The 13196-nt window shown below is 43.5% G+C and overlaps 1 protein-coding gene and 1 long non-coding RNA gene across 2 annotated transcripts in view; both read left to right on the forward strand.

The window, feature by feature from the left end:
- The window catches only part of EFCAB6 (EF-hand calcium binding domain 6), a 221323-nt gene that overhangs the window by 52800 nt on the left and 155327 nt on the right, over positions 1-13196 (forward strand). The window contains 1 exon segment of the mRNA XM_084955059.1: positions 6290-6414. Coding sequence (XP_084811185.1) covers positions 6290-6414 — 125 coding nt within the window.
- LOC110260617 (uncharacterized) lies at positions 8848-12151 on the forward strand. Its single transcript, XR_014802928.1, has 3 exons — positions 8848-11264; positions 11769-11868; positions 12015-12151. It is a non-coding gene; the product is annotated as an uncharacterized LOC110260617 (long non-coding RNA).

Consider the following 13196-nt stretch of genomic DNA (forward strand, 5'->3'; position numbering starts at 1 on the left):
CATGCGTGTGTGTGTGGTGTGTGTGTGGATATGTGGTGTGCGGATATATATATATTTAATAGCACAGCTAAGACGCAAAGCAAGTCACAAAAAATTCAGATTTAAAAAACATTGATCTATTGTGCTTTGTGTAGTTGCTTTGTTTGTAAACCTTAATTTTACTTCTCAACAACTTTGTGAGGTGGCTGATATCATCCCCCCCCCTTTTTTTTTTGTCTTTTTTGTCTTTTTGCCATTTCTTGGGCCGCTCCCGCGGCATATGGACGTTCCCAGGCTAGGGGTCGAATCGGAGCTGTAGCCACCGGCCTACGCCAGAGCCACAGCAACGCGGGATCCGAGCTGCGTCTGCAGCCTACACCACAGCTCACGGCATTGCCGGATCCTTAACCCACTGAGCAAGGGCAGGGACCGAACCCGCAACCTCATGGTTCCTCGTCGGATTCGTTAACCACTGCGCCACGACGGGAACTCCATCATCCCATTTTTTTAAGATGAGAAGACTTGGACTCAAGGCCACTAAGTGAATTTCCCAAAGTGACATAGCTAGTTTGCGGTGGAGCCAACATTTGAACGGTTCGGCTCCCAAACAAACGATTGAAATGCCTGTGAGAGAAGCCCAGAATGCCGTGGTGTTCATAGGAGGACGAGGATGTCTGGTTCAGGAGCCCCTTTCGCAGGAGCAAGGTCCCTGGGGTGTGTGCGACAAGCCCCAGGTCCCCCTGAGAGCGTTTTGGTCCAGGGGCCCTTGGGGGGACACGTTTCGTTGAGGCGTGGGCTGTGCCCTTAGCTCAAGCGGGATGGAAGGTGGTGTCCAGCCCAACGGGAGAGAACTTTGATCACAAGTTTATATACCCGATCGGATAAACCGTAACAACGGACCTCGCCTGCTGAGCACTTTGTTCTGTGCCAGGCACCAGGCAGGGCACGTTCCTGTCCTGTCTCTTGTCACGTTCCCCGCAGCCCTTGGGAGGCAGGTGCCAATGCTGACAAGTGAAACGACTGAAATAAGCGACCAGACCACTCCTGCACCCAGAAATATCCACCGTCAGCATTCTTCCTGGCACATTTCCATGTGCAGCCACGGAAGGGAGTGCTGGATAGAGGTGCCTTTCTGAAAAGGGGTTCTCGGAGAGGCTGTTGTATACACGTATTCGTATTTACTCACGGGTATCAGAAGACTAGAAATCGCCAGGACACTGAAGGAGATGTTGCCTGTGGCTTCTTTGGCTGCATGTCAGTGCCTTGGTCACACGTGCCCCTTCAGAACACCACGGACTTGGATCCACGACCTTCTGGTACTGAGTCTGCTGTGGGGACGTCTGAGGCTGGCCGAGTTTTCTTGCTGATTGGGGATTTGCTTTTTCTAACTGGTTGCCTAAGAAATTCTTCATTCCTGAATTTTGCTAGCAGAGCTAAGCGAAGTCCCGATGTGAAGCTTTCTGCATCAGTTCTCCAGAACACACTCTATTTTCAATCTGAAAATCCAGTTCTTTCTTCGAGGATTTTTTGTTTCTTTATTCTCTGGTAACATTAGACATCTTTGAATAAATCTTCTGTTCTCTTTTCCAGATTACTTCAGTGATACAAATGATCCTTATGTTGAATTGGTTTTTGTTTTTTTTTTTTTGTCTTCTGTATTGAATTAATTCTCTTGAAGTGTTTTATTCTCTTTGTTTTTTTCCTCTCTACGCACAAGAATCATCTTAGGTCTTTCAGCTATACTTGTAATTTGATTTTTGCTAAGGCCTCTGCTACTTCTTGCTGTGTCTACTTCATTTATTTATTGCTTCTATAATGTTGTTTCCTTTGGCTTATTGTACTGTTTCCCCTCTCGTTGTTTTACTCTCTTGTTTTTGAACTCTTGTTTTAATGAGTCCATATGCTCATTAAAATTCTCAGCAACGTAACTTTGTACCTCGAAGTACATTTTCTTCCAAGGTGGGCTTGTTGCCGTTTTGCATCGTGTTCCTCTCCTTCCTTCTCTCTCCGTCAACCCCTTCCCCCAAGTTTTTTTCCCATAGAGTTTGTGTAATTTTAAGAAATTTGGATCAGTTGAACTTTATAGTCCATTACACATCTTTAGCTAATCAGCGTCTGTTTTCAAATACTCTTATATTAATTCCCATGAGTTAGAAAGACTTTTAACAGCATTTTCTGAATTCTTCTTTTCTCTCCTTTGTGATATTGCTGTCATGCTTTGTACTTTTACATACGTGCTAAACACAGATTCATTTGCTCAGCTTCTACTGTTCTGCTGGCTCCTATCTGCTCCTTCATTAGAAGTTTATATCCCTTCATATTCTCAAGCACTGTCATTTAAAAAGTTTTTAATTTTAAAATGCTTTAAACATTTTATCTGCTAATTTCAACATCTAGGTCATTGTAGGATTTGATCTTTATTGGTTCCCTTTTTTTTTTTTTTCTTTTTCCCCTTAAATATGGATTAGAGTTTCCTGGGTTTGTTTTTGTTGTTGTTCTTGTTGCAGGTCTAGTCACTCTGGAATTTATCCTGGATGTAGTAAATTTTGCTGTGTGGAGGCTATCGTTTCTGTTATGTTCCTCTGAAGAATTTAAGTTTTTGTTTTAGTAGCCAGTTTACTTTAGTAGAAGACGAATCTTTGTCTTTCCGGAAGGGGTTAACCTGTGAACGCTCTGTTGTGCTGTTTTAGCCTGAGCTAGGCTATTAGTTTATTTATTTTCATGCCCTCACCTGCAGCGTATGGAAGTTCTCAGGTTAGGGGTAAAATCAGAGCTGCAGCTGAGGCCTGCCCCACAACCATGGCCGCACCAGATCTAAGCCTCATCTGTGACCCACGCCACAGTTTATGGCAACACCAGAGTCTTAACCCACTGAGCAAGGTCAGGAGTCGCACCTGCGTCCTCATGGAGGCTGTGTCGGGTTCTTAAGCAGCTGAGCCCACAGTGGGGATTCTCGCTGAGCTCTTGTTATCTGCTCTGCACACCTGCAGTTCAGGGCTAGATTTCGGCAGGCCAGGTTTTGGTTTATTCACAGACTTTGGGGATCCTGTCCTGTGCCTTCTTCTTGGGCTTTCCCTCCTTACTATCCAGCCGCTGTGGTTGGTAGTCCTGAATTCTATTTTCTGACTCCTAAAACCAGTAAGACTCTAGTTTTATGTCCAAAGTCTGGCTGCTTAGCATGGTTCCAGCTAAGGCCTGCTCTCAGGCAAAAGGCCAAATAACAGGAAACTCATTGACTATTATTCCATTTTTCCAAGTGTTAACTCGGAAAGTTTTTCCAAGTGTTTATGTCATTTGTTCTCCAGTGCCTTCAGATAGTGTTTTGTTCATATTGCGGCTAGAGTTTACAAGTGTTATGTGCTGGGATGGTTGGTTCAATATGAGCCAATCCACCATAACTGGAAGCAAAACTTTCTGGCTGCCCATATTAAGTTTCTTCTTGCTCAAGTTTACACTAGTAAATTTATTTGTTTTGTCAATGTTTCCTTTTTTTCTTTTGCTTATTTTATTCAGTGTTCTAAGAAGGGAGTCTCCAGTTGAGGTACTTAAAACAACCATTATCTATGACTTTTCTACATCTAGAACAATATTTGTTTTCTATTAATTTTATGTATTTCTGTTTTTGCTACTTTTGTTCCTAACAAGCCGTCATCATCTTGCTTATCAAAAGCACTGTCTGGGTGCATGAAGAAATGACACTGGGGAATGATTTCTTTTTGCTGCACCTGTGACGTACATACATACACGCCCCCTTAAGTTTTGGATTTTCTCTCTACCCTATTTCAAATCAGCTAGACTCCTTCAGAGGGAATTTTGGGGAAATCAGAAGGTGGCAGGAATTATTAAGCTGCACCGAAGCGCAAAATCTGGTCTAACTCTGATGAGAGAGGGGTCACTGAAGCCAGCCTGTTGTAGCATCTATAGCTGCACAGCCCAGTTCCCCCAGGACAGGCCTCACACCTTGGCCACCCCGCCACCTTCCACCCAGACATGTTGCCGCAGAGCACTGGTGGGTTCCCCTAGACACGCTGTGTGTCCCATGAAGTCCCATTAGAGTGCTGTGTCCCAGGGTGGAGCCAGCACAGGATGAGGCGTCAGAAAGCCGGGGCTGAGACCTGCCCCACCAAGGGAGACCTGCTTGGCTCGCCCACCTCTCGGCGAGGCTCTCGCAGCTTCTGTGCTCTGAGAGCCTGTGTTTCAAATGCTTGGCGCACTGAAGCCACAGAATTCCAGACTGAGTTCTAAAGGACTGGCTTTGTATCTTGTCATGTAGCCAGAGGGGTCCACTGGGGGAGAATTACCTGTTTTCTTTTTCTTTTTCTGGAGGTAGGAAATGGGATTCTAGATGAGGAGCAGTTTGTTAACTGCAGCTGAGTAGTTATAAGTGTGCTTAATTTGAGTGGAGCTTCTTTGCAGACGTTTTAGCAAATAAATCTGGGAAACCGTTTGTGATTCTTTGTGGTTGACTTTGAGAACGAAAATGGCTATACCTTAGATTTATCTTCTTCTCTTTTATGATAAGAGTAATATATGCTTGTTGCAAAAAAGGCCAGGAACACAAAAACACAAAATCACACTTCCCTAAAATCCCATCACTGTATTCTTTTGGTGTATTATCCTCCCAGGTTTTGTTTCTGATGCTAGATGCTAGATGGAGAGACGGGTGGATGGATGGATAGAAAGGCACATACACAAAATAAGAGTTAAAATGAAGATTAAGATCCAGCGTTGCCGTGAGCTGTTGGTGTAGGTCGCAGACGCGGCTCGGATCCCTCGTTGCTGTGGCTCTGGTGTAGGCTGGCAGCTACAGCTCCGATTGGACCCGTAGCCTGGGAACCTCCACATGCCGCGGGAGCGGCCCAAGAAATGGCAAAAAGACAAAAATAAATAAATAAATAAATAAAATGAAGATTAAGAGTTCCCACTGTGGCTCGGTGGGTTAAGGACCTGATGTAGTCTCCGTGAGGGTGTGAGTTCGATCCCTGGCCTCGCTCAGTAGATTAAGGATCCGGCATTGCTGCATGCTGCTAGCTGCAGCATAGGTCGCAGATGCAGCTTGGATCCAGTGTTGCCACGGCTGTGGTGTTGGTTGGCAGCTGCAGCTCTGATTTGACTTCTAGCCTGGGAACTTCCATGTGCTGCAGGGTGTGGCTGTAAAAAGAAAAAAAAAAAGAAAGAAAATTAAATTATGTGAGTTGTCCTTTCTTTCTATCATGAAAAAATATCAAGGACAAAATTTTTTTTGCATTCCTGATTTAGGCAGGCCCTTTGTAGTGTCTATGAACCATACTTTATCAAACCAGTCTTTTGTTAGTGGGTATTTAAATGGTTCCTTTTTCCCCATTTTTTTAATAAACTGCACAGTACATATCCTTACAAATATGCATCTGTCCTATTATTTCATTAGTATAAAGTTCTAGAAGGGGATTTGAGAATATTCTCCAGGTTTTCTGTATCCAAGCCAGAGCTGATTTCTTTCTTTGTCGTGTGCCTTAATCCTTGTCTATTTGACAAGTAGAAAAAATATTAGCTTGTATTATTTAGACCTTTTAAGTTACCAGTGAGTTTGAGTAGTTTTTCATATATTTCTTGGCTTTTAAAAAGTCCTTTTTTTATGTGAATTACCTGTTTAAACCTTAGTCTGTTATCGATTGGGGATTTATATTTATCTTATTGATTCATAACAGCTACTCATATATTGTGGAAATTAACCTGTCTTCCCCCGTCTATTAACAGTAGTTCTTCCTGCTTGTTTTTCTTTTCTGGCCGTGCCTGTGGCATGTGGAAATTCCCATCCTGGGAAGCGAATCTACGTCACAGCAGCAACCCAAGTCCCTGCAGTGACAATGTTGGATCCTTAGCCCATTGTGCCACAAGGAAACACCCCACTCATTTTTCTTTCATTATTATTTGTGTGTGGAGGGGGTTACTGAACAAAAATTAAGTATTTGTATTGTCAGACTTATCCATTATGTGAAAGATTTCTGGCTGTAGTATGTTCTTTGTGAAGGACCTCTGATGCAGATTGTGTATTATATGTGTTACGTGATATTCAGCTTAACTTTCTTCTGTGACTTGGATGGTACTCTGTCTAAGGTGTTTCCTCAATAAGGTAGCAAGCGAGCAGACTAATTTTATTTTTTTCTAAAATGTTCATCCAGTTTTTTCAACACCGCTTATTATATAGGTCATGCTTTTGGTTTGCTCAAATCTTAATTTTTATCAGACAGGTGATGATGAAAAGGAAACACTTAATATTTCGACGTGCGCTTTGCAGTCCTCATAAACGGAAGTTCTTTTGTTTTGGCAGAGGTCTCGTGGGAGGAGCAACGAGCCAAGAACCCCAGCAGAGAGTGCCTCCCCAGTTCTCTTTCACCTGAAGATATCCGGGGAAACTACTCATTAGACGACCTCGAGAGGGTCTTTTGCCAGGAGGTAAGCGCGTCCTAAAGCCAGAGTGAGCTAAGTGTGGACAGAGGAGGCAGCCAGCGCTGGTCTGTGGGTAGATAGACACCATCCAAACCCCGAGGCCTCCTGCGGCCCCGATCGCAGCAGCGCGTGGGTGACCGAAACGAGGACGAGGGGCCGACTCTGAAGCACCTCCTTGGTGCTGCTCACGCGCCAGCTCTTAAGATATTTAAGACCTGTGTAGAAACACGATCCAGCTTTACTGAGAAAAGGGAAACTCGAATAAACGAAGAGGCCTTTTCCAGTTCTTGGGTTGAAAGATTCAGTGTTAGCACCTGCTTCCCTGCATCTGGGCGGAGATGTGTGTGTGTGTGTGTGTGTGTGTATGTGTGTGTGTGTGTGTGTGTACATATATACTTACATATATTTTTTCTTTTGCAAAGTTACAATAGAGGGCTTATCCTATCACATCTAAAATATTCTGTATAGGTGTAGTAATTACGACAGTATGGCATTGGTGCAGCAGTGAACCTTCACATTCATCTCAAACAGTAGTTGGGTAAGGGACCAGTCTTTATACGTGAATTTGGCACATGATGAGAGGCATTCCGGTAGAGTGTGGTGGGGGCAAGGGAGGGGGGTATTGGGTAGTCATCCTTGGAATAATTCACTCGCCGTTTGGGGGAGAGAGCTTGGAACCTTCCAGTCTCCACACCAAAATAAATTCTGTACGCATCTACTAGTTCCATTTAAAAATAAATAATGTGAGTGAAAATTTTTAATCTTGAAGTTTAGGCTTTCAAGCATGAAGAAAAGGCTCAAAACCATAAAGAAAAAGATGATAAATTTGACTAGATGAAAATGAAAAAGCACTTGCACGGCAAAACTTTGTATAAACAAAGGATAATCTTGGCAAAACACGTGCCACGTAAATGGCAGATAAAGATGAGCTGTTCCCAACCTATGTAGAATTTTTATAAATTATTAATATAAAATGTCCCGTAGGACATTTTTAATGAGGAAGAAATTAACAAAAGCCGCTATTGGTAAAGACTTTGGGGAAGGGAGCACATTGATATTCTCTTGGTGAGTTGGTAAAACTTGTTTTCTCTTGTTGTTGTTACTGAATCTATTATTTTCATGAAAACAGGACCATTCCAGAACACATGACCGTTACAGAAAATGTAAGCAATTCTGAAAAGTACAAAGGAGAAATAAATTATTCAAAATCCACCCCCCAGAAATAATCAAAGGCACCATTTGGTGAACGTAATTCTAGGCCTGTCTTTATTCATATATATAGAAGGATGGCTGCATTGGGGGGTGGGCAGGTAGATACATAGAAATAACTTTATAAGAAGAGAGTCATTCTCCTTTTTACAAATAGGCGCATATATATATATACATATATATATATATATATATATATGTATATATATATATTTTTAGAGCCACACCTGTGGCATATGGAAGTCCCCAGGCTAGGGGTTGAATCAGAGCTGCAGGTGCTGGCCTCCACCACAGCCATAGCACACAGGCTCTTTAATCCTGAGCGAGGCCAGGGATCGAACCTGTATCCTCATGGATACTAGTCTAGTTCTTAACCTGCTGAGCCACTGTGGGAACTCCAAGAAGGCACATTTAAATTTCTTTGAATTTGCCAGTATTAAAAACATCATCGTCACCCTCCCAATTAACCCTTTTAGGGGCTGTCTCTGTGCCAGGCAGTGTCGCGTGCGCCTCTCAGGTGTTCAGTCCCATGGGAACCCCAGGAGTTTGGTGCCATTATCATCCCAGTTTCAAGCTGAGGAAACTGAAGGAGGAAGAGGTTTAATGACCTGCCCAAGGTGACCCCACCAGAGAGTCCTGGGGCCCAGCCTAGATCCCAGGTGCTCCTGGTAAGGCTCTCCCCACATCAGGCCAAAGATACCTCTGAAGTTTGGATAAGTTTTTTTGGGTTTTGGTTTTTGGGGTGTTTTTTGTTTTGCTTTTTAGGGCTGCACCTGCAGCACATGGAAGTTCCCAGGCTAGAGTAGAATCAGAGCTGCAGCTGCTGGCCTACACCACAGCCACAGCAATGCACAATCCAAGCTTCGTCTGCAACCTACACTGCAGCTCAGGACAATGCCGGCTCCCCGACCCACTGAGCGAGGCCGGGGATGGAACCCGCATTCTCATGGATACCAGTCAGGTTCATTACCGCTGTGCCAAAACGGGAACTCCCTGGGTAAGTATTTCTTTATCATGAGAGATATTAGGTCCCCAAAGGGACTTTGAGACAAGATAAAGGAAGAGATTAAGGAAGCCGTAAAGAGATGGAGAAATTATGGGGTTTGAAAGGATATCTCAACTGCAGACAGCAAGGGCTGGCTCTGCTGTGAAATTCCCGGTGACCGGCAGTTTCTGTGAGTCTTCCGCCCTCCCTCCCACCTCACAATTTTTGGCGTTTATATTTTGTTCTTTTTTTTTTTTTTTTTTTTTTTTTTTTTTTTTTTTGTCTTTTCTGTCTTTTCTAGGGCTGCTCCTGAGGCATATGGAGGTTCCCAGGCTAGGGGTCCAATCGGAGCTGTAGCCGCTGGCCTACTTCACACAGCCACAGCAACGCAGGATCCGAGCCGCATCTGTGACCTACACCACAGCTCACGGCAACACCGGATCCTTAACCCACTGATCGAGGCCAGGGATCGAACCCGCAACCTTACAGTTCCTGGTCAGATTCGTTAACCACTGCGCCACGATGGGAACTTCTGTATTTTGTTCTTAGAGTTTATAACATTTACATTTATGTCCATTACTATAACTTCCCCAGCTGTTTTGCCTTTGTTTTATATTTACATGGATTTAATTCACATCTCTCTTCTCCAGGAGTGTGTCCTTTTCAGAGTTCTTTATTTTGATTTATTCTTTGTTTGGCTGGATTTCATTGTCAAGTAATTCCCTCAAGAAGGGCTCCTGGGTGCTTTATTCCCATTGTTTTTTCATATGTGAGACTATCTCCCTTTTGGTTTCTTGCCTTTTTTTTTTTTTTCCCCCTAGAACAACAACTTGGCTGGATGTAATTCTTCCATCATTCTTTTTTTCTCCTAAAAATAGTATTTCTATACTATCTTCTGGTGTTGGGTGTTCTTGAGAAAAATCTTGAGGTCAACTTATTTTTTTTCCGCTTGTAGGATATTCTTTTTCTATCAGCATACTTAGTATCTTTTTTCTTTCTTTTTAAAAAGTTTTTATTGAAGCAGAGTTGACTTAGCAACGTTGTGTCATCTTCAGGTGTACAGCCAAGTAAGTCAGTTACACATGTACATACAGCCATTCTTTTTCAGAAGTCTTTGCCCAGAGAGACCACCATAGACTATCGGGTAGATTTCCCAGTGCTGTACAGTGGGTTCTTGTCCCTTATGGATTTCGTACACAGTAGCGTGTAAATGCCACTCCCAGCCTCCCAATTCATCCCTCCCCATGTTTCCCCTTTGGTAACCCTAAGTTTGGTTTCAAGACTTTTGAGTCTGTTTCTGTTTTGTTCGTTCTTTTGTAACATTTGCAAAAATTAGATTCTGCCTATTAGTGATCTCATATGGTATTTGTCTTTCAAAAAGTGTTTTCTTTTTCTTTTTCTTTTTACAGCCGCACCTATGGCATATGAAGGTTCCCAGGTTAGGGGTCAAATCGTAGTTGCAGCTGCTGGCCTGCGCCACAGTCACAGCAACGCCAGATCCAAGCTGCGTCTTTTCCTTAGGCCGAGACTCGCGGCAGCACTGGCTCTTTATCCCACTGAGTGAGGCCAGGGTTGGACCGGCCTCCTCATGGAGACTCTGTCAGGTTCTTAACCTGCTGAACCACAACGGGAACATCAGTGTTTTTCCTTGATTCTTGAAATTAAAAAGCAAAACTAAGTTGTCTTGGCCTGGAGGGTTTTGTCGGAGTTTTGTGGAGCACGGGGCCTTCTTTCGATGCACAGATTCCGTTCTCCTTCACGTCAGGAAAATTCTCCCTGTGTCTTGTCACTAAAACCTTCTCCCTCCATCCTCCTCCCGCCGCCCCGTCTGCCGTCTCTGCTTCCTCAGCAGCGTCCCCAGTCGTCCTCACATTGGAGCGTCTTTGTCCATCCTTGATGGCATCATTTTCTCTCAAAATTCCATAATCCCTTTGTCTTTTTCCTCTGCGCTTATTGAGAGTCTCTCAGGCCATTCCTTGGCTATTGCTTTTAGCTTCCATCCTGTCTTTTATTCTTTTGCCGTTTCTAATTTCTTATCATTTCCTGTGATGATGTTGTTTTTGTTTTCTATTGTCTCGGCTTTGCAATATCCTTCCAGTCTCTTTCACTGTTTTATCCCTCTTGTCTTCCAACTTTTTAAAAAATGAATTTATGTTCTTATTTAGTTCCCTTTTATGATATGAAAGCTCTGCTGGTGATGTATTTATGTTTTTTATAGGTCGAGTTCTTTGTCTTTTGCTTCGTGTTTGCGTCTTTCTCTTCTGCAGTGTGTTTGCGTCTTTGCAGGCCCATTTATTTCCATCCCGTTTGTGCGTAGGGCGAGCTCCCCTCACGTTAGTGACGGAGATGCAGCATGGCTTTCACTGCTGTGCGGCTGTCCCTTAGCTCCAGATACGCCAAGCGCACATCCTCCCGCGGACGGACTTTGGGATTGCTTCCTGTTTGGCGCCAACCCAAGCGCCCCCCTCTGAGTGGTTGCCTGCATTTCTTCTGGTGCGGACATGCAGAGGATTCTCCAGGAACGACACCCAGGAGTGGCATTTCCTGCTAGGCTGTAGCGACCACACACCTCCGCTTTCCGTGGCAGCAACCAAGTGTCGTTCAGAGTATCAGTGTGCACTCCCGCTGGAAGCCTATGTACTCATAGCGTTCGTTGTCCTCGGTACTCACCGATACTTACTATCATTAGAGTTTTACATTTTTATCAGTCTCATGCAGATCAAATGGAATGTCAGCTGTGATTTGTGTATGTATGTGTGTATGTGTTTGTTTGTTTATTTTCTAGGGCCACACCCTGGGCATATGGAGGTTCCCAGGCTAGGGGTGGAATCAGAGCTACAGCTGCCGGCCTGCACCCCAGCCACAGCCACTCAGGATCAGAGCCGCGTCTGAGACCTGCACCATAGCTCATGGCAACGCCAGTTAAGGAACCCACTGATCGAGGCCAGGGATCGAACCAGCGTCCTCATGGGTACTATTTGGGTTCGTTAACCACTGAGCCATTGCGGGAACTCCTGATTTAATTTTTATTTCCCTTTTATCGATGTGTCAGATAGCTTATTACATTTTGCACTCTTCCTTTAGAACACTTTCAGTAACCACATATCCGTTTTTAAACAACTCTTTACGGAGCGCCTGCTGCATGTCCGATGGTGCTTCCGCTTAGGTGATTATCAGTGAACAAAACAGGCCCCGCCGGGGCGTGTCCTGGAGAGCGCGGGACCTGCACCAGGGAGCGCGGTGTTCAGCAAAGGGACACGCACGTGGTACGACGTGAGGACGGCGGCGGGGGGGGGGCGGTGTCACGGGGACGTAGCAAGGGTGGCCCCATTTTAACTGGGGATCAGGGAAACATTTATAAAAACCCAGTGTAGAAACGTGCACCATAGGCGTACCTTTTCTTTTCCAACAGGAATGTGACGGCCGTTCACGCATCGTTTCAGGGTGTGACGCAGACACGCACCACATACACTGGTCCTTACAGAAAAGGTTTCATGACCTGTTGTTAAGTGGAAAAAGCATTTGTCCTCACTGAGCATCCTGCTTTTGTAAAATCCTAGCGTATGTTTACATGTGATTGTGTTGGAGTTTTGGGAACACTATATTAAAAAATACCTGTGGGTAGGGAGACGTCCAGGTATCTTTATGTCCTTTTTTATAGTCCACTGAATTGCCTGCATTTTTTTTCCCCCTTTGTTTCATTATAAATAGAACACTGAAAATTCCTAAAAGGTTCTCCACGGCACAAAGACATTATGTCTGTTTCACGCCCCCTCTTTTTTCTAGGAGCTCTCGATTATGTCAAAACACTCTCTTGAAAAAAACTTTATCGGAGACGAAGTGTCATTAAGATATTAAAGTAGATTTCATTAAGGCAATAAAGACACTGACACCAAGACTCCGCATCTAGCTTTGGCTTCTCTCCCCGAGCCTTCCCCCACGTAGCCCCTCCTCCCCGAGAGAGAGTTGAGCAAACTTGGCCACATTTTGGGTTAATTTTATGCAACTTTGTCAGATGCTTAGGCCCTATGAATCTCTAGATTCTTTTAACGATTTCGCCCTCATATTTCCAATATTTCCAGGCCCCCTAAGCAAGTTTTTTTTTTAATTTTTCAGTTTATTTTAAAATTTATTTATTTGTTCATTTTATTTGAAGTTTACTTGATGTACAATATTATGTTAGTTTTAGGTGTATTACATAATGATTTGACATTTTTATACATTACGAAATGATCACCATAATAGGTCTAGAAACTATCTGTCCCAATACTTTATTTTAATTAAGTTATATACTTTAATTAAAATATTATTGACCACATTCCTTATGCTATATATTACATCCCATGACATTTATTAGGTAACTGTGCTTCTTAATCTCCTTCATGTTTTTGGAATCAGCCATTAGTTCCTTGACAATCACATAGTTATTCTCTGTATCTGTGAATCTGTTTTCATTTTGTTTGATTTGTTTAAATTCCACATATAAATGAGATTGTGTGCTATTTCTTTCTTTGTTTAACTTACTTCTCTTAGCGTAATACCCTTTAGATACATCCATGTTGTTGCAAATGGCAATATTTCATTCTTTTTACAC

This window comes from Sus scrofa, chromosome 5, assembly GCF_054392235.1.
Source record: "Sus scrofa isolate SSC_HxYL_T2T_F1_AM1 chromosome 5, Sscrofa_HxYL_maternal_Yorkshire_Landrace_v2.0, whole genome shotgun sequence".
Taxonomy (NCBI): domain Eukaryota; kingdom Metazoa; phylum Chordata; class Mammalia; order Artiodactyla; family Suidae; genus Sus; species Sus scrofa.